This window comes from Solenopsis invicta, chromosome 7 (assembly GCF_016802725.1).
Source record: "Solenopsis invicta isolate M01_SB chromosome 7, UNIL_Sinv_3.0, whole genome shotgun sequence".
In the NCBI taxonomy this organism is placed as follows: domain Eukaryota; kingdom Metazoa; phylum Arthropoda; class Insecta; order Hymenoptera; family Formicidae; genus Solenopsis; species Solenopsis invicta.
Genome location: NC_052670.1, coordinates 1,744,243 through 1,770,051, shown reverse-complemented (window position 1 = coordinate 1,770,051; position 25,809 = coordinate 1,744,243). Strand labels below are relative to the sequence as shown.

General features: G+C 40.1%; 1 protein-coding gene across 20 annotated transcripts in view; it reads right to left on the bottom strand.

Moving 5' to 3' along the window:
* LOC105196047 overlaps nucleotides 1-25,809 on the bottom strand; it is a 54,833-nt gene that overhangs the window by 28,365 nt on the left and 659 nt on the right. For 13 of the 20 annotated variants that reach the window (XM_026130484.2, XM_026130498.2, XM_026130499.2 and 10 more), the window contains exons 2-3: nucleotides 1,837-2,150; nucleotides 605-895 (exon numbers count right to left, since the gene is read on the bottom strand). In XM_026130484.2, coding sequence (XP_025986269.1) covers nucleotides 605-895; nucleotides 1,837-2,111 — 566 coding nt within the window. In that variant the 5' untranslated portion in view covers nucleotides 2,112-2,150. Of the gene's footprint in view, nucleotides 1-604; nucleotides 896-1,836; nucleotides 2,151-5,460; nucleotides 7,975-20,992; nucleotides 21,133-24,861; nucleotides 24,990-25,394; nucleotides 25,521-25,809 lie in introns of those variants that run through there. The other 7 variants (XM_026130486.2, XM_039452260.1, XM_026130485.2 and 4 more) reach the window with 7 other exon arrangements.

Genomic DNA, 25,809 nt, shown 5'->3' with positions numbered 1-25,809 from the left:
AATATTTATGTAGCTTAAGTAAATATTTCATTAATACTATTCGAATAAATATTTATTAAAATTTAATAATTTTTTTCTCAGTGTATAATTGGCAGCGAGACCTAAATTTTCTAAAAAATATTGTTAAAATGTTGTTGCTATAAATTCTAGATATATGACAAACAATATTTCAGCAAATGCAAAAAATAGCGATAAATTTTTGTTATGACACCTAAAAATCTACCTACATCAACAAATTTTTTTGAGTGTACAAATAGTCTGAGATTTCTCTTTAACTCGATATTCTTTGACACATTTAACTATTATAATATATTTAAATTATAATCGCAATGACTATAACGATGCAGAATAAGGTATATTTTGTATTCATTAAAAGTTTGACTTGAAATTCCATGTTTTTTTTTTAATTTTAGAGAAACATTTGTAAATAACATTTTTGTGTATACTCCAAAGTACGACGACTAAAGTAGCGGCGATTTGCTACATTCGTATAGCGGGCGTAAAATATTACCTTTCCGTTGGTAATAAACAAAATAGCGCGCGCCGTCGGTATTTTTAGAGTTAATTACATTTCCGGGGAACACGTTAAACGATTCTTGATTACCTTGAATCCCGAAGCTTATAGCTGGCGCCTCCCTTGGCCGAGGTCAAAATGTACACGGGGCTTCCCTCGGGTCCGCTGTCGTCCTGCTGCGATTGTCCCTGATGATCGCTACCCGGCAGGCTACCGTATTGCGGCGCGTCCTCGCTGCGCCCGGACGCCGAGGAGGAGCTCGACGAAAGCGGCTTTGTGGCGTGCGGCAGCTGGCCCTCGACCGTGAAACCGGGCACCACGCTCGCCGTCCTACGGGACAGCGAACCTGATTTTTTTCTGCCATTCGCTCGTTTCCTATACCTACGAACGTAACTTGGCACTCTTAACAATTGGCAATCGGTTAGAGAGAAAGTATAACTAAAAAACAAAAGAAGAAACGCGTTTCCGAACTATTGCTTTATGGTGAAAATCATCGAAATCGTAAAGTTCAATTGAGGAGTTTGAAGAATCTGACGCGACTTCCCTCAAAAATTTGAAATTATCTAAGTAACTTGGCGAAAAAGAAAAGATTTAGAAGTGACCGGCTACTTGTTGAGACGAGTTGACATATTTCCTTTCAGTATTTATGGCGAGAGAAATAATGGAAAAGTTACCGCGCAAAATATTTCTTTTATAATATTTCCCTAAAGGTTTATTTCAAACACAAGTATTATTGTAGTAAAAGATGTGTGTGTGTGTGTGTGTGTGTATGTGACGTATAAATTCATCATATAAATTTAATTATTTTTTTATACTCCTCCGGCGATGCAGCTTTTCATCTTCATTCCGCACGCCTGTGCTCCATCTGGCTCCTCAATTACATAATTAACCGTTTTATAATTTTGCGTGAGACATAAAACGGAATAATTGCGTAATAAAAATGTGTGCAGAAATAAAATTTTTTCGCGATATCGTTAATATCCTGCTCGTTACGAGATCATTAAAAAGTGACGTAATATAAAATTATTGTAAACAGTTGCAATAATGTAACATCGTTTTTTGCAGTGCAATTTACGCTTCACATATAAATTTTCTCTATCGTCCCACTTTGTGAAACGAGTCCTTAAAATACCGACGCCAATTTCTGAGATACGTTCTGTGTATCGCATCATTTACTAGAACGTTAGGTCTACAAATCACTGTTAGCCATCGGCTTCTTTTTCTCGCCGATGTACTTCCGGAGTTAGCCCAATCAACCCGATGATCCCGCCTCACCTGTCCTTCTCCCCCTCCCAGCCCTTCGGTAAATCGGTTTAACTTGCCTGTCGGAGGTGTCGCGCTCGAGGTCGATCATGTCGTCCGATATCGCGGAGGCGCTCGTCGACGTGTTCGTAGAGGCGATGGTGACAGCGGCTGTTGCGGCGGTCGCGGCGGTGGCGGTGGTGGTGATAGCGGCGGCCTCCGTCTGGCAGGGGCTGTCATGCGGCTGCTGGCTGCTCTGCGTGGAGGCCCCCGGGGCCGGGGGTGGACCGCCCCTAGGCCGGCATTTCGGAAAGAGTCGATTCAAGTCGGCGTTCTCCAAGATCAGGCTTGTCATCGCCACGGCGCGTTCATGTCTCGCAGCAGGATGTCCATTCTGCGGGCATAGCGAGAAGGGATTTGCGGCTTGTTAAATGCGACGTGGATGAGGCGCGACTTCTCGCGCGTCTGCGGAACGCGTTTCCGCATTTTCAAGTGTATGCATATCGGACGAACGACGCGATCTCGCGAATGTCTCTGTCTATAAATCCGCCTTCGCGTGTTTCATATTCGATTACGTAGAGGAAGTACCTTTGACCAATTTTGACAATTTTTTATCGTGCAAGTTTCATTTTTGTGTCTGAGCGTATAAGTAAAAACAATTACAAAATATTTTTTCAAGTATATTGATATTGATATATATTTTTTTGTGAATTTAAATTATTATTTTTTTATATACTTTTTTAATATTATAGAAACATTGAATTCTGATTATTGATTCAAGATCTAACACCTACACTGAGAGAAAAATTCATTTTTTAGTGCCAACTATATATTTATAATTGTTTTAGAAACAGTGAAAATTACAGCTATTAACTATTACTACGTAAATAGTAAACAAATGTTAAAAAAATAATTATATTTACTATAATTGTTGGTAATATAAAATATTTATTTTACTATTTTATATTTTGACATTTTACTATATATTAATATTTGAAAACTATTGTATTATAATTTGTAATAAAATTGTGTCATAGGAGGATTATAACACAAGATATTTATTAGTAACATTAAAGCAGCAATAAACTATAAAAATAGAGCTCTTAACCTTATAATTATTTTACCATGCAATTATAGTTACAAATACCAAACACTTTTTTCTCAGCGTACGATGGTACGTACCTCTGATCAATATATAAAAGGTGTGTATAAAGAGAAATCAAGATAATTAATCAAGATAAATTTTTATACTTTTATCTGTACATCATGGAATTTAATATATAATATATACGAAAATTCATTTGAACACAATAAGATAAAAACAGCAGCATAATACAATTCAGTCTTAACAAAAATAACGTTTCTTTATATTCTCTTCATAATTTTTCCTTGGCTTTACCTTCATTTTATTTTTTCTTTTGCAAGGTACAATACTGGTCAAAAATATGCATTTGTTCACTTTCTATTCATTGTTAATTTTATAAACTGTAAACTGGATTTGAGAGTGTTCAATTTTTAACAACTTTTTTCTAAATAATTACTTAACAATATAAACAATTCACACATAAGCCAGGATATGTGAATTGTTTATTTTGTTTTGTTTTGTTACATTAAAATAATAAATGACTTTTTACAAGAGCATTGATCTTTTTATAAATAAAATTGTATATTGTATATAAAGCATTTGTAGTAGTCGAACTACAAATATATATTTTTACTCTTACAAATATTCAATAGATAAAGTCACAAGGTAGTATGTGGTCAAAGGTACAATGGGTCAAAGGAACATCACTTCCTGCGTATCTTTCTTTTCCGAGATCGCAAAATGAGTTTTCTCTCAAAAAAGATTCCAAAACTCGAGACATTTAAAGCGATGTTGGAGACGTCTGTACTACTGGCAAAAATACCATTTCGTTAAACAAGTTATACTTCGTAATGGTTTTACAGAAATATAATTCTTTTTACAGAATTGAAACACATATGCTAGTGTATACGGCTCTAGTCTATTTTTGCCAAGAACAGAAAACAATTTTTAAATTATAGAATTTTTCTTTAATCTGGCGACCAAAATCGTTAATTCACAGGTACATTTACTTCGTGGAAATGTCGTGCAGGCTATTTGTGCGAAATAAAGACAGAGCTAGATGTAAAATAAATGTATGAATAATGTTGAATCGTTGGAATTAAATCGGGAAGCCTAATTTAAGAGAATAGAAGGTTTGACAAATTATGTATATGTTTTACGTGAAATCTAGTATGCAGGAGTTTGTTGGTATTTTTCGTAAATCGCATGTGTAAGTCGAGGCTCATCGACAAAACTGATGACTCCAGCATCGCCTTAACGTACAGATTCGCGCTGCTAGCTTTAAATTCGCCGTAGTGAAAGACGATTCTCGAGTTATCTAAAAGGGTCATCGCCGAAATGTGTGTATCCCGCTGCAGTTTCGAACCGCTCTGTAAACGAATGAAAAATCTCGCTCCTCCCTTTGCTCTAACGAGGTCGTACTCGCGCGAGAACAACGCGCCACTCAACAACCCGCGCCGCGCCGCGCCATACCGCGTCATACCGCGCCATGCCGCGCCACTCGTGTGCGCGACACCGCGAAAGTGTTATACTCTCCATACAGAGCCGCGGTGTTCAAAGGGGATTGGAGCACCGCGTGCGGTAGGGTTGGGTCAGTGGTGTATACGGGGTGAGACACAGAGACCGTAATACGTTCGAACGAGCGGGCAGCCGGTCGTCCAAAGAGTTGTCGAGGATAAATTATTCGAAAGAGATTACCGCGAAAAACAATTGCAGACGCATCGTCATTGATCTCGAAATTATATCCAACTTGAATCGTACACGCGTATGCGAACTTTTGCATTAGCACTCGCTTCCGATAAATTGATACAATTCGAAACTCTTACGCAATCCGGTGTACGCGAAAACAGCTTTTCCGATTTTCATAAATAATAAATAGTAACATACTTTCGATATAAATATAAATATCAATTACTCGTATCGATACATTTTTAATCTCTCACACAACAATTTGGCGTTTACGAAAACAACTTTTCCGATTTTCATAAATAACGACAAGTTATTAACACGCCTTCAATATAAGTTATTTTCATTGATACATTTTAAAGTTTCACTGACACGCTAGACAAAAATAACTTTTCCAATTTTCTAACGTAACAAAAAGCTTCTTTTAAAAATCTTTTATAAATAGTCACTCGCGCGAGTTTTGGGCAAAACTTGGCACGAAATTCCGAGAGTAATATTGTCTCCGAGGGGACTGAATCTTCCCTAATTACGCGACAATAATTATCTGTCGCGAGTTTCTTTCGTTTCACAACGGGCTGGCGCGTCGTACACGTACTTCGCCGAAACAAGTGGTGGAAGTTTCTCCTCTCCTCGCGTAGAAATTTGCGAGCAAACAGTTATTCCGAAACTCGAGTTATTACCTCGAGCAGCGCCCGTTATGCGCAGCCGACCAACCAACCCCCCGCCGCGAACTTTCCGCGCCGAATTTATTGTTATGCAGTAACTCCGATGCGATGCGAAGTCTCGTCGCGGGTTCAGTGCGCCTTACCCGCGATGAACTTTACGCTTTTAATTAACAGCACTTTTCCCGCACGGGGCTTGTGAAAATTCCGCGGTCGACGCCCCGCGCGCTCATCCGCGCGCCGCCGCCGCCGCCGCTGATGCTGGTACTTACTGTTATAGCTGTTCAACCCACTTCGAAAAGTTCGTCAAAATTGGAAGAAACCTTGCGCGTTCGCGTTCGAATGTAAGGCAATCGCGAATTCAGTTTGAGGACAGATGGGAGGTGAGGGTGGCACGAAGTAACTCTCGACGTAGTTGCGCTTATAAATAAATATTTTGCTTCTCGTGGCAGGGGGAAGGGGATTATTTATCTGTACGTATCTACCGGGCAGAAATTGAACACGGAAATTGAAACTGAACCGAAGTTAGTTCTCAAACGTGTGATGAGGTGTTCCAATGTAAGGTGGCTGTATCCAGTATGGTCTACTTACTGTTTCTAAGTAGTTACATGGTGAATTGAACGTGCGACGCTAGTACGTCGTACAAATTGTTAACGCAATTTGCTTGAACAGTTGACTACTCGGTTTGAATATTCTGTTGTTGGCGGTGAGAGGTCAAAGGTAGAATTTTTTTGATTTAATATTATTATTAATCACAATTCACATTATTGTAGCTTTGTATTTATACTTTGCTGTATTTAATATATATTTTCGTCACTACAAAATTCTGCATATAATCAAAGAAAGGGAACTTTGTAAAATAGAATCAATACTCTAGACCTAGATTAATATGTAGTACACACACACATTGAATGTAGTGTTTTTTCGGTACTTTTATTATTCCAAATAAATTTTAATCCACGTCCCGAACCGCTATTTAAAAGGAAAAAACTAAGATAAGCTAATAGAGTGTTGGAAAAATGAATAATAAAGTAATTCAACGTTACATTTATAAGTTTACGGGTTTATTAACACATTGACACGTAAGAGTACCCAAAGAACTATTGTCAACGATCTATTGAATAAATAAATAATAACTAACCTATTTTACGTCAATGTGTTAATAAACTTGTAAACTTACAAATGCAACGTTAAATCACTTTATTATTCATTTTTCTAACACTTTTTGTGAAAACGAGAAACAAAAAACATAATTAGGTCGTATTGATCCGTATGTATCCAATACGACCAAATGGCACTTCTGAAGCTCTTTACTGCACCCACGTAAATATTTGAAATTGTCCCGCAATTTAAATCAATTAAAAATGTTTTCTATTTTGAATTTGGCTATCAGTGGCTAATTTAATTTTGGACTCGGCAAAAAGTTGGAAAAAAATCACAAAGCTTGGGCAGACCATACAGGGTACAGTGTAGCTTATTTTTTCTTTCTTCTCGAGGACGTACCCTAATTCGTCATGTTGAAGGGAGGAGATACCGTACGCGTGCATGAGTCATTGTACGCGGCGTTCGGTTGGCATGTGCGGCGCGTGAGTCAGCGCTGAATTACGAAGTGACGGACGTAAAGGAGCGAACGACACCCTGCACATTCGTTAATTTATATTATACACCCCACGTTATATATCGGCTTCACTTGCGGAAGCACGTAGCTGCACGAGCCGAGCGAGCGAGCGAACGGCGCCGCTCCGTTTCGAGGGAAAACGCCGGACAGGCACGCGGCATTATTAGTTTCGCATAGCTGAACTCGATTTATCCTTTCGCGTCCGCCGCCACTCGGCATCCGACAGGTAACGTATTCCCGTCGGTCGTTTCACGTGGCATTTTCTAGACGAGAGACTGCGGGATCCGCGTTCTGTTACATGCATCCAGTCCACTTTCCTCTCCCTCCCACTCTCCACGTTTGAGAAATTTCCCATTGAAAGCGGAGGGGAAACGAAAGGCGAAGGGAAAAAGTTTGCGTAATAATATACAACAGGCGGACGCCGCTGCGTGGCTGTTGAAGAAAGCATGATTTATTCTGTAAACGGCAGCATAACTTTGCGTAACGTACAAAAGTACGCGCGCGGGACAAAAGTAGAATTTGCCACACGCGATATCCGAGTATCTTGCGCGCACCACCACCCCGACCGCACTTTTCGTGATGGAAAGTATCGGCTCCTCTCTTCCCAATTGTGAAACAAGCGGAATTACGGAAGCACGCGAGCGGCATACGTTGGCCCAAATAGCGTATAATTCGTGCCATGGAATCTAGACCTTATATGCGCGTAGAACTTGGAACGAGAATTCCGTTTCTCGACAGTGATAAAAGTGCGCTCTCGCCTGCTTGGCGCGGAAACGGGGATGAACGAACTGACGACGGCGGTGACGGCGGCGGCGCTGCCAGCCTCTCCTCGCCCGTGTAACAATGGGACCACCTCCATGAATCTTCCATCATATATGACGGGACGTGTGATCACCTACTGGAATGGAGGAAGATTGCACCGGAGGAGCTAATTTTAACCCGAAGAGAAATGTCCGTAATTCTCGCCGCGTGTTTCCAGCATGAAACACAGATGTCTGATCATCATCACCTCCCATTAGCATCGCGTTTATTCACGCGTCTGCAAAACTGTCGCGCTTCCATGGAGTACATTACTGTGTTAAGAGTCGCTCGAGTTTTCGCCTCGCGTCGCTTTTTATAATATATACCGCTTGTACCGCCTTTTTTAAATTCCGCGGGATAAATTTAGCGACCGCTCTTCATGGGAATCATATATATATAAAAAAAAGGTAGCAGTCTAATAAAGTAAAACGCGCTAAAACGCGCGTGGACGAGCACTCTCGCAAATTTATGGACCGATGGCTGTCGTAATAAAGATCGAAAACAGCGGTGAAGCGCACGGCTTCCTTGAAAATATGGGAATACGCTCTATAAACGGTTCCATTCCCCCATTTTCAACACAGTCTACTAGCCATTAATCTACGATCTACAGTTTAACGTAGGTTCAGAAGGCGAACGGAGAGGGGACAATGGCATATGTATAGACCGGCTGTCCCAGTAACTCTTCGTCGTGCGATTTCCAGTGAAACTACCACTGGCTACTATCGACTTGCTCCTGTTTTCGAACTCTATCACAGGCGCCTTCTATTGGACGCAAACAAATTTCTCGTAGCTCTTAAAGAGCTTAAAGGGGTCTGCTCGGAACAGCAAAAATGAACGTCTCCCCCACGGGGGAGACGGGGTTGAAATAAAGAGCGTGGAATATATATCGCGCGCGAGTTACCACATATAAAACGTAACGACGCTTATTTAAAAAAAAAAAAAAGAATATATAACTGTTAAAATTATGATTGATCGAACCTCCTTTAAGCCGCGCACGATCGCGGTTTTTACGCGACCCGAGAAGTTTAATGTAGCAGAACCTGATATCAAAGCTTCTGACTATAGACGTACATTTTTGCGAAATTTCAAAAGTATAGATATGTAACGTCCGTTGTATATAACAGATCTTTATAATTTTCATTCATGTCTGGCGAACTTTAGCAGGATGTTAACCCGATTTGACGACCAGGACATTCAATGTTAAATACTGCGAAATCGCGAGAGAAAGCATCCGGTCAAAGAGTGCGCTTTAAGCCAATTATTTACTTCAAAGGTACTGCAAAATACTGCAGCCCGATAACAAAATTAATGGCTTCCGTGGAACAATAGAACGCGCAAGAAGTCCGACTGAGAAGGTCTCGAACGGAGAGGCGTATTTTTCTACGGATTTTTCAGAGGTCTCTAAGAACTCTCTCGAGTCTCTCCGGCCACTTTTTCAAGCCAATCTCGTGGCTCGGCAAGAGTTTCGTGAGGAACGAAGGACAACGAAGTAACGCGGAACGTTTAGCCCCGTTAATAATCTTTCGCCTTCATTGTGTCAAGGGGAGAAAAGCGGCTGCCTTAGCCACCTCGTTGCGAGACATGCACCGAGTCGCACGAGCGGCCGCGGCTAGGACGCGGATTTTGCGCGGCCTTCGTGACGGAGTTAAAATTTTCGTCCAGGCTGGTTGGTCGGTTAGTCGGCTGGCAGCTACTACAGGGTAAAACCGATGTTGGGCTCGCTGGCGTGGGACACTGCTGTGAGCGAGCGATATATCGCGCGTAACCGTGTAAGAGAGCGAGAGGGTAGGGTGGGTGGGTGGGTGGGTGGGTGCATAGAGAGTGGTCGAACACGAGGAAACGAGAGGGTGGCGAAGAAGCGAAAGAGAGAGAAAGAGAAAGGGAGGGGGAAAGAGATAGGGAAGGAGAAAGGGAGAGAGAAAGAGATAGAAGTAGAGGGCGAAAGGGTGGGAACGAGAGGGTCTGGTCTGTGCTTCGCTGAGCGTGGAATCAATAGGGGGTCACTGGCACCAACAGATACAATCGGCACATTTTGAATCTCGCCGCGCCGCGCCGCGCCGCGACGCTCAACACGCCGAGCGTTGTCGTATCGCGTTCTCTTCCTGCACTCCCGAGAAGGAAAAAACTAGCGAACGGCCATTTTTGAGACGATCTGACCGAGTCTCTCTCTCTCTCTCTCTCTCTCTATGATACTTTTTTTCGGAAACGCGCGACAATGGCTGTGCCGTTTTAACGATCGATTATCGCAAACTTGTGCCGCGAATTCGTCTGCGTTTTTCGCGAGTACTTTGCGCTGCGGGCAAAGTTCACCCTTTTCTGCAACGACGACGACCAGTCGACGTCGATCGCGGGGAGGAACGCCGACCCTCTTAGACGGTGGCGACCCGATGTCCATTGCGTTTCGCTTTATACAGCCGCGAGGGATTTTTAATGTCAGGCCAGATAACGATGAGTATATAATAAATCGACGCCCCGCGTTTTCGCTTTAATCGATAAACAATTTCGCGCACTTCGATTCAATTTGAAGCTCGTCAGCGGCGATGCTTACATAAATAGCGAGATTATAAATAGCCTGGTTTATTAGAAACTTGCGGCGTCATTAAAGTATTAAGTCACGATCCGATATCATAACTTTCGTAATCTCGTTAGGCGGATAATTATGTAAAATCGATCTTACGATCGGCGAATTTGTAGCCGCGTGTTATTCAGATCGCCTCACGTCGCGGCGTGAACGCGCCGCGATATAGAAACGCGAGGCATTTTAAAATATTGATGCTTATTAAAAGCATCGACCACTTTCAAGATGCAAGGTATTGGCGCTTTCAAGACACGTCGACGGACTGAAATACTGATATTTCCTAGGTGTATCGGGGGGTGCGTTCCGACATATATATTCGTATATATGGACTTTGCGGGAATGATGTAAACTCTTAAGTGTTTGGACTCGTGCCAATGTACAACATGCTTCAATTTATGTGGCATCGCTTTAGTCGCGAAGGACTCCCACCGCGACTGTCTGCGAGGCGAATTGCAATTACGGCCGATCACATTAGCCTTGTTTTCGGCTTTGTATCGTGAATTATGATCAGTACATGTGAGTACAACGACTTTTTTTTTATGAAACCTGCAGTATCGTTAAGTCCGTCGTGCCATGCACACCACCGTACGTCCGCAGATTCTTTGCCAGACCTGAAGATCGATATGCTTCAGCAGAAGTTACGTGTATCCGTCACGGTATTTTTATTCTTGGAATGAGACACGTTGGCGATTCGGTTTTAAATTAATCCTTTAATTAAGCAGAACTTTTGATATAAATTTTTGATTTTTTTTATGTTGCAAATAACAAGATAAATTCATTGTGTTAAAAAAAATTAATATTAGCACGGGTATCGAGTAACAATCAAATTTGACTGATATATACTTTGCAATAAATTAGGATTAGTATTAACATTTATAATATAATACAAAAATAGAGTGTTGTCGATCCAATCACATACCAAAGGTATAGCGTCTGATCACCTTTCCATCTACTTAAAGTTTAAAAAATTTGAATGAACATACCTTCAAATTTCTAGATCAAATGTCTGTACTTCTTTTTGGGAAAAAATAAAATGCACAATTGAAAGGTTTCCTACAAAAACCAAACAAGTCCATTTTTTTTCAAAATCTTGTTTGTATTCAATCATTCTCTGTCAGCAGCGTCGCAATTTGAACAATTTTTTCTGAAAAGAATCAAATAAAAAGATATAAATGTAATAGATAATAAATATTTAAAATCTTCGGCAAGAATCAAACAAGTGCGGAGGTATATTTTAAATGGATTTCTTAAAATATCAATCCTAAAGCCTAAATCTTTGTTCGTATTAAATATTTGAAGAAAAATTACCGTATATATAAAGAGAAATAAAAGGGATGTTTTTAAGAGTAACGTGTAAAATTTTGTAAATAAAAAGTGAAAAAATTGTTGCTCATATTTTAAATAGTATTTTATTCTTTACTTTTTGTCATTATTAATGTTAAAATAAGGTACGTGTGAAATATTATATTATAACATAAATACTCTCTAAATTTTTTGGAGTGGAATTTCATTTAAAAGAGTGGAATTTCACTCTAAAAGTGTGAAAATCCTGCCACTCTTTATCAAGACTGGCAGGATTTTTACACTTTTAGAATGGAATTCTACTTTAAAGATTTTAGAGAGTAGATAACAAATATAAAATTTCCGCAAGAACCAAACAAACGGATGTATTCTTTTTTTCCTTTAAATGGGTTCTCAAAATATGAATTAAAGCTAAAACTTTGTTTTTCTGTCTATTATATGTCCAGAAACAATTTCCATATTTATACAATAAATATACAGTTCAAAGACGAAATATTTTTTGTTTACTAAAAATTTACTTTTGTTTTTTGGACTCGTTCAGTTTTTGTAGAAAACCCCTTTCAATTTAAATACCTTTGAAATATCGACTTTCTTGAATGAAATTGATCGGATACGAAACAGATAATTAATGGGACTTAAGGAATTAAGGGAATTAATATTAGATATCTGGCAATTGACTTGCCAAACGTGATTATTTTTTTTTACGTATTTTTTCCTCTCACCGATATCTGCTTCTTTAAAAAGAGCCGGTTAACGGATAAAATTTAGGACAATGGGACTGACTATCATCCCTCTTTTGAGAAAAACTAAAAATTTTCCGTTACAGGAACTGAATTTCGAACACACGTCGCGCTCTTTTTGTGAAAAACTAGAACACCGTGTTACATCCTTTTTACCCGTCCGCAATAGCGATCCGAATACATCGCTCTCTTTTTACAAAAGCCGAATACCTATGTGCAACGTCGGCAAGTAAATTTATTAGTAGACGCACGCGGCGCAAGATGTACGGATGCACCGTACATCTGGCTCCTTTATCACGCAATCTCGATCTCGGTTCTCCGTATCTCGCGATTCCGTAAAAAGCCGCGGCCGGGCGCACCTCGGGATTTCAGCAAATCCAATGAATTTCAAGTAATCCCACTTCTCACGGCCACTTAAGATTATTGACATTCGCCACGGGCGACGTCTGAAATGCCCGACGCGTTTCCATAATCCGATTCAATTAAAAAGAGGACGAACAGAGGGTGATGGAAAAAAAGGGGGAGGAAGAGAGAGAGAACCGGATCAATTCCGGGATCGCGCGAAGCGAATGGCTCATAATTTTATGCTCGTTATTCCGTCACGGGAGAACTTTGATTTATCAAAGGGAAAGTTTGCGAGAAAAGAGAATAAAAAAAAAAAGAGGAACATAATTAGTCAACTCGATAATCAACGCAGACTTCGAACGGTTTTATTGGCGTTAATTCAGTGACGTATAGCACGGATCGTTCGTTGACACGTGGGATTTAATAACCGTTCGTACCGCGCCGCGCCCGCCGAATTCACCCCTTTCTCGCCGCGACGAATCTCGCAGCTACATCTCTAAACGAATATATTAAACGTATATGAATAAAAGATGAATTATTATGAAATCACCGGGTATATACCTTCGGTCACAGATTACGTGACAACGCGAAGTTGATCCAGAGAAAGCTCCTCTAATTTCAATTTCAGTTTTAATCCTTTCTTGATTAACTCACAAAGTTAATAAACTTCGCCTGATTTGTTAATGTGTCGAATATTTCGGCGATTGCGCGTTGAATCAAAATTTCTGTTAAAATGTAATCTAATTAAGATCTTATTGAGATCGCGTAATTCCATTAAACGTATATTGACCTCGTCGAGCAAGCACGGGGTCTCTTCTCCCCTTGCGGCAACGGCGTCATTGAGTCAACTTATGGGATTTTACGGAGACTCGTGGAGTATCAGAGGCCTCTGGTAATAATGCTGCGGATCTAATGGCTTTAATTTAAAAGATCGCGCCACGGCCCGACGTATATTGTCGGATCGTGACGAGTTATGGGTACGCTTCATACGCGGCACGTCTCGCCGTGAGATATCGCCGGCGGTCGGGGGCACAAATTAAAGGGATAAATAATAATAAAAGAGAGAGAAAGAGAAGAATGAGAGAAGAATTTTGGCAATGTCGATCTACCGACTTTTTCATTTCCCGCGATAGAACATAACTCTAGTGATGCAATTTTCAATTTTTTTCTACACGACAAATGTTTGTGCAGAGAATTCGGTGAGTAAGCGTTGTTTTATGCTGACATCTAATTTTTATTAAGTCATATGTATGCACAAGGTATTCAGTAATTTAATTAAAAAAAAAGAAAAAATGTGGCAAAACACCTGGCGCGCACACACACACAAACACTCTTGTGTGTGTATATTATTCGATTCTGTCGACTTTTTTGTTCAGGAAATATTCAAAAATTCTTGAGAAGTAAGAAAACTTTCGCGGAGAGCATTTTTATTTTTCATAGAGAGCGTATTTTATAATGCTTAAAACTAATCTTAAGAGCATATATTTTCCTCGTTCCATGCATTAATGATGCGACTTTTTAATGCAAACTAGTGAAGTACCAGATCTGTGTTTTACCTTAGAAATTATGTACATTGAGAAAAGTCGTACATGACATAAATACACGTACCACTCTATAAGTATAGGTCATCGTGTATCGGGTACATATAATAAAGAAATCCTTCCATGAAAATATATATGTTGTATTATATATAGCTCTTAGATGAAAGGTGCTACCTGTGTTATTGAAGCAAGAGAGTATTTCAGAAAATAACTGGTCATATACCTTCTAAATAAAGTCACTGAACAGGAAATACAAAAAAAGTCGAGAGAAAGATATAATAAAATATCATTCAATTGTTACTCGAGATACAGGAAGAATGATGGCAAACAAAATAAGTTAATGAACGTGTTGCTAAAACGGAACTGATGGCACGCCAGATCGCAATTGAGCAAGCTATTTTCAAAATTAAACGCAAATGTAATTTTATAAAAATCGGGTAAAACGTATTTTCCTCCAGTATTTATGTCAAATTGATATCAGTGTCATCGAAATTGTGATTGAAATCATCATGAAATGGTGTTATAACTTTATCTTCTTTTCCCAGGCAGTATCCCGATTTAGAAATTTATCTCGTCTATATCGATCTCACCATTTGAAACAACGTCGAGCAGAAACATTGCGGCGCGGCGGAACGGAGCTCTTCGGATTTAAAAGACAACTGATGTACTTCACCCACTCGCGTAATCTCGTAATAACGCGCAGCGATGTGGGAGTTAACAATGCCTCTCCTTACGCTATCCGCTTGTCATTCGGCTCGCCGCCGCCATCGTTGACGGTCAACAGATCGATACAACACCGACGGTCCCTTTGGAAAAAACGAAATTCAAGTGATGTAGATGTCGGTTATTCGTCGATGTTACACGCCAGGATGCGCGATCGATCGATTCGGAATCTCAATGGACGGGTAAACGGCTTCCTATTTTTAGCGGCCGAATGTCGCGCTGGATTTCAGGTCGAGCTCGGCACGTTATCAAACCAACTACTTGCCACCTAATTGTCGCGCATATAACGCCGACACGGCGACTCTCGTTGCGGCTCGTATTCCCCTCTCTCTCTCTCTCTCTCTCTCTCTCTCTCTCTCTCTCTTTTCCTCGTTACGAGAATATAACGATTCGAAACTGGACCCGTTATCCCGATCCGGAAATAAGATTGGATTTCTTTCAGAATGACATTTCTTATCTTGGGATACGATAAATTAGTGCCGGTAACCGATATCTTGATAATAATTTTTTTTTTTACACGACTGTTATTTTCAATATTCTGTATGTCTCTATTCTCATAATTGCGTTTCGCGCAAGCTCATTAGCAGAATTTGTATTCTGATATTTCACGTTAGGATGGACAATTGATTTCGACAGAGAGACCTTGCATTAAACCAGAAGGCGGGGAAGACGGTGCGCACCGAGTCACTCCGCTGCAATCAATTCTATCCAATTACACAAATGTCGCATTTGCAAATTCTGCATTGGCGCAGCTCAATCGCCCAATTGTCAGGCGCAAAGCAAAAATTTCTGACGCGCTCTACTCGTTACGTTGTGCGTCATTAACGTCTGTTTAACTGATTCACAAAATTTTGCGAACCCCTCCGACGTCCCGCCCAGCGATTATGTATTGCACATAGGCTCACGTGTCAATACGTCTCCGGCCGTCTCCGAACGTCGATACCAGGGCCGATGATTCACATCTGCGAAGACGACGTGAGACATCCCGCCTGTAGTCCCATTCTCATTCCGCATTTACGCTCCGACGAGCGGAAATATACCCCGATAATCGAAATAAAAGGCCAGAGGATTCTAATCGCTTGGCCGTTCGCCGTTCCTTATATATTTGAAAAATACGGTAGGGGGAAAAGCCGATACGACCTATAGATAGGTGCAAACGGTGCAGCTGAAATACTTTGGTCTCCTTCGCCTTTTCCGTAGCAATCAATTATGTAATGTTTATCACGGCACGTTTGGTTCTCGAGAATTTTCAATTGAAAATTGAACTTACCGAAATTATATATTTGCTTTTTTGCACGGTAAATCTCCACGGTACTGCTTGGGTCTCGTAATCTGTACGTACAGTGAAGAAAAAAAAACAACGCGCCGACAGCGATTATTTATGTCCGAGCGGAACGGGGAAGCATGCGAATAAACTCGTTGAAACAAAGGGGTAGGGTATTAACGGCGCGATTAATTCCGTCGAGAGTATTTTTCCGCGGTATTGTGATTTCCGCGTTTAAGCTCTCGAAACGGCAGGATTCAGACGCCGTGCAAGGTAGAGGAACATAATAAACGTCACGACGCTTCCATAATTTTAATAAATTACACGAATATTGTTCAAAAATTGAGAACGTACAGAGTCCTAAATGACACATAGATACGAAAAAGAAAATGTCGAATACATTACGAGATGCTTGATCCGCATCTGAAAAAAAAACCAATTCTTTCAATTCTATTTTTTAAAGAATGATGTTCTGATTGTACAATACGAGCTAAAAGTTATTGAAATTTAAATTCTGGGCACGTATTATGGAATTCTTCGGAATGGATTCCGATCGGAATTATTCCGTTTTCCCTAGAAAACACAATAGAAATTTCGGGAAAAACGAAATAATTCCGATCGGAATTGATTCCGAACAAATGCATAATACATGCTCTGAAGACTTCTCTAGATTTATTCTTTTTTTTTTCTTAATCAACAACAAAAAATGTTGATCTCGAACGCTCGAATTTTACCCCGAAACTAGCTGCAAAGAAGAAAAAAATGAAAAATTTGTACATAATGATTTTTGCAGCGTAAATTACTATATTTTGCTGCAGTTTTAAATAAGTAACTTTTAAACGAGCAAGTGGATCTAAATGAATTTTTGTAGAAATATTTATTAGAGAGTTTTATTAGTACATATAAACATTTTGATTTAAATGGTAACGATACTTCCCCATCAAATTTGCAAACGCGATTTTACATAAGAATCAAGAGTGAACAAAATATTAAATAGCTTTTAAATCAATAAGTGAATTGTGCTCAAATTTTACACAGATGCTCAACCATAATACAAGAATATTCTATAAAATTTTTGTATTTTTGGTAACGTTTTGAGATGTGACCCACATGTTTTTATGAGTGTTTGCATTGTCTTTTAAGATGTACAGATTTTTTGAAGAAAAAAGACTGGTTCTCGAAAGAGTATTATCTTCATTTATTACTTTATTAATTTTTTCCCCGTTTTCACCTCATTAATTCTTTTTATTTGATATTCTCTTCATATTGCGCGAACCGGTTTGAGATTAGCGAGAGCTCGTGGATTAAACGTCCTCACGAACGTTTTCTATGTTTACGCGAGCACGTCGTAACGTATTGTTAGTCCGTCGCATCTTGGCGACGTTATTGACAATGCTCGATGCACATGCAGTCCGCTTTAGTGGCACGGTACAAGCAAGCAAGCAAGCAAGCAAGCAAGCGCTGTGCTGCTGCAACATCATCCCCAACGGCCCTGTCCTACCACCAGTCGCGTATTTTTAGCGGTAACACGTACAAAGTGCAGCCTGATCTCTCCCTTTCTCTCTGTTTTTTAGTGCGACACGCTTCTAACGATGCATCCCCCTCTGTCCCGCGAAGAAATGCAAAACCGATGCAAACTAGATGCGGAGAGTCCCCACCTACAGCTATACTTGCTCGCTATTTCGAACCAGGTCGGGGTCAAACCAGGAATGCTGAGATTTTTACGACAGCTCGCCCTTGTTCAAAGGAAAATACCTTCGCATATACGTTTCAGGTACATCATGTCGGAAATCGAAATTGTACTTTTTATAGTTTGTATCTACATTTATATTTATACTTTCTGCTGAAGACAAAAATAGCCCTCGCCACGAAGGCTGTAATACTTTCCAAATGAAAAGCTATTGAAGATAGGTCATAACGGAGATTAAAATTCACGCAAATATACATGACTTATGTTCCGTCTTTCTTTCAATATCGATAAAAGAATCGTGTACGTAATGTAAATGATGAGATTATTTCCAATGGTATCCGAGTAAATGCATTAGGCAAAACCGACTTTCGCAAAACCGTCAGAGATAAAGGACTATTACTAAGCGATAAGGAGCAGACTGTCACATTTCCATTGCGAGTCTACTGCTATTTTATGCTCCGCGGGGTAAAGAATTAATGGAGAGCATTCACGGGCATTGGAGCCCGAAGGGAAGAAGAACACGGGCGACAGGGAGCGAGCTCGCGGCGCGACCATTTGTTTCACTCGAATTCTAAAATACGGATTGCCCCGCGAAGATAAAAGAACTCGCCTTGGAGATCGAGGCCCTTTTCGCGCGGGCGTTAAGATCAACGAGATTAGAGACGTACGACTCGTCTGGGAGAGGTGAACGGCACCGTTACGATAGCGACGTGTACACTTGCTCGAAAATTCACGATAGGACGCCCGATATTCCACGAGCACCTGTCGGCAACACGCCGCCGCAAAAAACAGGTAGTACGCCAAACGGAATCGACAGGAAGTCACTCCGTCGAAGCGTCGAATATTTCATACCACACACCGGGCGATCGGTTGCAAAAAACCGTGTCCGAGCTTTTCTTTCACCCCTCCCCCGCCGCTCTCTTTTTTCCATCGAATTCGGCAGAAGCAGATTTCCCAAATTCTTTTACATTAAATCTATATTACGCTCGCGTCCCATTGTAATGACGTTACGCCGATTGTAGTCGTTACACCTCGTTATATCGTTTGTAAAATTATATTCTCTACATATTACAGAGTTTTTAACGAAATCGGAGCCTCGAAAAAAATAAAATAAAATAAAATAAAGCAGTTTTCCATCGCTATTGTTAACTGAATCACGCGGCAGGATTTTGTTTTCTGACAGTGATTCTCGTTAATCTCACTGACGGATTCTGTTCTCCGATTAAAATTCTCCAGTGGATGCAACATTTGCAAATTTTATTCTCTGAAAACCCTTTGCTCTCTCTCTCTCTCTCTCTCTCTCTCTCTGTCTGAAAGATATTTAATTTCATAGAATTAAATCCTAAATGTAAAATTAGCTTGATAATCGGAAGTGCGGCATAGTCAAGCAATTATAGCGCGGATCAGAGGCGGATCTATCCTAAAGTTGACGTCAACAGCTTAATGTTATAAAGCCAAGATAATTTAGGAACCGTCAAATTTACCTACTGATTAATTTTGGAATTGCTAACTGTAATAGGTAACATTTAATCCGAGAGACTCGCGAGGTACGGGGAAAAATCCGTGGATGTTAAAGAACACATCTCACGTTGAATTTATATAAACTGTACTGTCGAGAAAAAAATGCTGTAATATGAATTTGATTTAATAATTAAATATCGAATCACGGGTTGTCACTAATATGTGACACTAATGATTCAACTAAATTTTACTCATTCAATTGTATTTTTTACTGTTATTGAATTAACAAAATATTTCCAAATTAGATTGATGTTGTTGATTCAATTTTTTCTCTGCGTATAACTTTACAAGAATTTAATTTCATCTCTCGTGTTATACAGGCAGTTTACTAGGCTTCTATGGATACTGCGCTAACTGAGATTAGATTTAAAGAAGAAAAAAAAAAGAACGTCACGTTAGTGGTCAGAAAAAACTTTTTTAATAATGCGAAGACTTTTTGTTTTGTTCGTTATAACGTTAAGCTTCAGACCCTCATCTACTGGTCCGCCTTCTTTATGTTAAACAAGATTGTGCGCCACGGAGGATTAATCAAACTTGATTGCACATCCTGGGGGACGTCTTGCCTCTATCAAGATTAGGAAATCAACGAATAGCACTCCGCGCGGATGCACTATACGTGGTGTTGCGAATACTTTGGGGAAACCAGCGTGCGTCCGAAAGAGAGGGAAAGAAAGATGGATGGTGAGAGGGTGGAATAAAAGAAGAAGGAAGAGCGTTACAGCGTTCTCGATTGAAGCAATCCGGGCCGCTCTGGCAACAGTTTTTACGAGCTCGCGTTTAATTAACCACGCACGTGACACGACACGCAAGGAGAAAATGCTAAATATTTCCGACTCGCTGTTTTACATTATTCTCTTTGTAGCAGTTGCAATCAAATCCGCTTTCACGGATATTACGGCCCGTATTCGGAATGCGCTTATAGAGATGTTAGCGCTTTCTTGTCATTTCATTCTTAATTGTTTCACGTCTAATGAACGATTAAGATGAAAAATGACAAGAAAGCGCGTTAAACGTTAATATTTTTATTGAATCCCGCATAGAGAAAGCATCGCAAAGATATTGCTGCAACGCTGTAACAATATTTTGCAATGTTTTGCTAGTCTGTGTTGTACGGGATAATAGTATCGAGAAAAGAGATCAAATTATTAGACAGGCAACAAATGTTACATGTTACTTTGTTTTCAATTTTCATTGAGTATAAAAAAATTGGATTTGTGATGATGAAATATACGTTTTTGTAAAATATATCTTATTTTTTTTTTTAAACTAATTGGTTTATCTGCCAGGAATAAAATTTTATTTTGCCGTATTTAAACAAAAATTTGTTTCAGCGCAGTAAATTTACATCCCACAAATAAACTTTTAATTGTCCTTTTCTCAACGTATGTACAAAAGAACAACATGAAATTGATTATCTTGGTCACTGAATTCAAGTTTTCGCTGCGCAACTAATAATCGAAGGATAATTCTGAGATTAAAAAAAAAATGTCAAGCTGCAGCTCTTCGTTATCTTGCACAAAAAAAAAAGAGAGAAAGAGTTTGCGTCCAACTCCGGTTAATTAAGTCGACCTTCCGCTCGACGTTACTGGATAAAATCCGGATCGCTTCGGGATAGAGATCGCCGGGTAGGAAAAGGGCGCAAAGCGAGACGAGACGTGGCGTGAAAAACTGCTCTACGTACCTAAAATCTTCCAACTCTCCCGGCTCGCCGATCGCAGACACGGAGTCGCGGCGGGCGACTCATTCGTCGTCGGTCGTGTCTATAGCTAGGAACGATCGCATCGCGCGGGCTCTATCGCAGAACACTCGTCGACCTGAGATCTACGATAGAAACGACACAGAAAAGCCGCGTGAATGTTGTGTCCCTTGTACATCCCCTGTGTGTTGTGTGCGCGTCCGTGTAGAACGCACATGCATGCGTGCGTGCGTGCGTGCGTACGCTCGACTCGCCACCGCCGATCGTTGCACGTCGCGGGCGCCCCGCGGAATCGGGAACGGAAAATCGATCGACTCGCCCGTGTGTGCGTGTGCGTTGCGTGCGTATGTACATACGTCTACCTGTGCCCGTGTGCGTGTGTATTTGCATTTGCACCGCCAGCGTCCGAGAAGAGCAGAGCGGCACCGCGGAAATGTAAGAAGCCACAAGGGAGGAACGAGCTTTTTGCTCGAGTCTCTCTAAAAATTTAGCTAGACACAGATCCGAAAATAATTTTGTTGGCCCATTAAAATAATTGTGCGGTCGAATTACCTGCTAGAATATCAAAGCATCGAGGTCTTGTGGATATTTAAAAAGATGTCTCTATTAAAGATATCCTCAAGATATTTCTAAATGTGTAAAAGACATCTTGAAAGGCATTTCTAAGATATTCGTCACATAAGATGTCTTAGATTTCTATAAAAGATGCCTTTGAGACATCTTTAGAGATATCTGAAATGATATCTCAAAATGTCGCACGAGATATCTTTTAGATTGCTAAAAGCTGTCTTTTCGCAACTCTTAAAAAAAAAGACGAGGCATGACAAGATATCTTTTGGAAATGCAAAAGATATTTTTTTGTTTGTGTGGGAATATCTTGCACCCTTATCACGCTTGAACGTCCTGCGTAATTATTTTGAGTGCTCAAGAGAACTATCTTCTGATGTGTATCTCGCTAAATTTTTAGACACGTTGAAAAAAAGAGCTCGATGACACGTTGAAAAAAAGAGCTCGATGAGCTATCCAAGACTGCGTTCCGGTATAAACTGCCAGTACTGAAAGTCTACAGTTCACGTTACGTATACTATAGATCTTCTTCAGTAGTGGCAGTGAATTTCGGAACGCAACCCAAATGTCGAGTGACACATAACACCAATTAAATATTTAGTTAATATGACCGAAAATAATTCTGCTTTTGTAAACATTTTGTAAATATTTATATTGAATTTATACTCATTAAATATTTAGAAAAGTAAAATGATTTTTGGTGATATTAACCAAATATTTAATTGACATTATTTCACTCAGCATTCGGTAGCTATTAGCAAATAACCCTTTTCAGTGCACTTTAGCAAAACTGTTCTTTCCGTGCACTTGGAAAGACGGCAGACAGGTCGGGTAGAGCGAGCGATTCGCCTATCTCACGTTTGCGAGAGTCTACTAAGAGATTAGATAAATTGACTGAAATATTGCCCGTGCGATTCTCGCTTCTCTATTAACATGACATATACACGTCGTGAGCGTAACGTCGAGTTTGCACGAAACGCGAGGAAAAGGCGAGTCAAGGCGAAGTCAGGCAAGTTGGCGAAAAGATCAGAAGGCGGAAAAGCGAGGCGAGCAAAGGAGACGTTATACTTGCCTCTCGACATGTTTCTCCCTCCATTTTACGCAAGGTTAATCATAACGTACGCAAAACTGTTTTAACTAAGCTGAGTTTATTTGAAGTCGGTTAATTATAACGTACGCAAAACCGTTGTAAGTAAATTGAGTTTATTCGAAGCCAGGGAGAAGGCGAACGATTCGAGTAGCGAGTAATTCGCCTTATATCTCACGTGATAAAGAAGATGATACAGAAATAATAAAGATAAAGCAGTGACACGTTACTCGAGTTGCTTTTCTACTTGTGAACGCTTGCACTCAAAAACATATTTTGCTGACGTAGGTAAATTTCTAGGTGTCGCAACAAAAATTTATCGCTATTTTTTGTATCTACCAAAATATTGTTTGTCACATATAAAATTTATAGCAGTAACATTTAACAATACTTTTTGAACAATTTAGGTCCCATTATCAATCAGTCAAATTTTATAACAAGTACGATTGATATTTGCTATTTATCTACTTCAGTTAATTTTTTTGCAGCCAAAAAACTGTACTTGCATGACTATTTCTTTGAGTGTTCAGAGAGTCGTCCATTAGCTAAACACAGATTTGAAAATAATTTTATTGGACTATTAAAATAATTAGGTAGGCCGCTGTAAGCATAATGATGATGCTGCAAAAGGTTTTGACATTTTAGCAATTAGCTTGAGCGTCTTACATAATTATTTGAAGAGTCGAACAAAATTATTTTCAGACTCTTTCCATCTCTGTCTAGCTAAATTTTTACTTTAACAAAACCGTTCTTTCCACGTATACACCGAGAAAAACATATTTAAACATTGGTTTGTGAGATATAAATTTATTTCACCAAAATCTTTATTTAAATACGGCGAAATAAAATGCTATTTCTAGAAAATAAACCAATTAATAAGAAACGTGAGTTATATTTCTCTGAAATGTATATTTCCTCATTACGCTCATATATTTTTAAAACTAATAAGTATCGAAGAAAACGTCGCGAGTAAAGCCCTGCACACAATTGAGAAATATTATAGCGAATTCGGTTGGACACACTCGTACGTAAAACCGCCGTACATACACTAATCGACGAAGAATATATACTTAATATAAATGTATAAACAGATTAAATTGTGAAATCCTCAATCAATATTTTATTATTCTATTTGGTAAAATATATATTTTATTATTTATGATATTTATATTCTATTTTTAAATAAGATTAGATTAGTGTACAGATGCTTTAATATGCACTAGTGCAGTCCAACTAAATTCGCTATTGGATATTAGAAGCAAGAATTAGAATTGTAGAATCAATTTTCTTAATAATCTCTATAGATAAATAACAAATTTGTTGTATTTTGTACGACACACTTATACCTCATATTTTATTTGTATTTATTGTGCGTTACGTTTAATGTTTATTAAGGAAACTGCTTCTAAAATATTAGATATCAGAAATAAGAATTAAAATTTTAGAATCAGTTTTAAAAATGAATATTGAATGTAACTCTCAATAGATATTAATAAGATATACTTAATGTACATTGAGAAAAAAATTTATTTGAATACCTGCAATGACACGTTTCTTTACGATAAATAAATATTTATTCATTAAAACAATGATAGTTAAATTACACTAGTGATTATTGTATTAAACAAATATTTATTTACATTTAATAAAAATTTTTATTGCGAGTATTCAAACAAATGTTTATTAAAATTTAGTACTTTTTCTCTCAGTGTACAATTGTGTTACACGAAACACAACTTATTATTTATCTACAGTGTTTATAGAGAAACTAATTTTTAAATTTTAATTTCTGTTCCTAATATCCCCAATGTTCCCTCATTGTGCGTAAGGCGTTACGTTTACTTGTCAATATTTTAACTTTTTTCTCTCAGTGTAGTATCGGATTAAAAAACTAGCATGCAACTCGAAGCAAGCTTTCCTTTCGCCGTGCATTAACTCTTTTTGAACAAAGTAAATAATTATCGCTCTATCCAAATTTGCTTGCCTGTTGACTTCACAAAAAAAAAAAATGTTAAACCGGAAATGCGCGAAGCTAAAGGAAGAGTCATCCTTTCTATTACATCTTCTCGAGGAAAATAAGCGACTCGCGTTTTTCTCATTAAACTCAATTCTACTCGATTCCATATCCATAATGAACTTGTGCGCGGAACCAAAGGGGAGCAGAGATACACACAACACGAGCGGCAAATCGTTCGCTTACCTCCGCTCTTATCTCTCGTCGAAAGCTAAAGCAAATAACCCGTCATCTGACTCGCCTCGCTGCTGGCTCCGCATAAATTTGGCACCGTGACGAGTGTGCGTTCAAACGAAGTCACGTTTCGAGCTTAATTGTCGGACAGAGAAGATGACAAATCCGAGTCACGTCGTGCGAGTTCGACGGGGGAAACTACTTTGGGAAAAACTTGGACGAACGAGACGTCGCGTAGACAAGAGGAGGCAAGTGAGGGTGGGGAGACGTCGCGATAATTAAACGCGCCGATAATTAATCGAAAGGAATTAAATCAGGCTCAAGAGTTCGTGATCTTCGCGCGACGGAAGGTCTCCTCCGTCCGTGAGACATTCCGGAAGGAAGGGGGAGGATGGAACACGTCAGAGGGATGATCGGAGGAGCGATCGCGAGGGAAACTCGCAAGGATTCAAACTCCGTTCTCCGTTTTCCGCATCCGACGTGCGGGATCCGGCGACACGACGCATGCACCGGCGCGGCGGCGCGAAAAAAAAAAAGTAACCCACCAGCGTTCGTCTACCCGATCATCCGTTTTCGCACGCGCACCCTCACCGGGGCGGAGAGACGGATGAGGAGACTGCGACCGCCTAACAGCCGAGCGCCGTTTCCACGCCGTAGATCGCGTCGTCGCCGTCGACCGGACATGCGACTACTACTCTCGCCAACGAGCGAGCGAGCGGGTGAGCAGGCGAGCGAGCGGTACTCGGGCGGACGAACGGCAATGACGCGCGCCGCGCCGCCGACGATCAATCGCGCGCGGGAGGCAGACCCGACGGACGCGGCCGAGCGGCGACGAGGAGGCGGCGGCGGCGGTGGTGGCGACGGCGGCGGCGGCGGCGGCGGCGGCGGCCCACGTTTTCGTTACCCCGTTTACCACTTCTCGGCAAGCGAAGACCCCGAGGAATCTCCCTCGCGACGCGC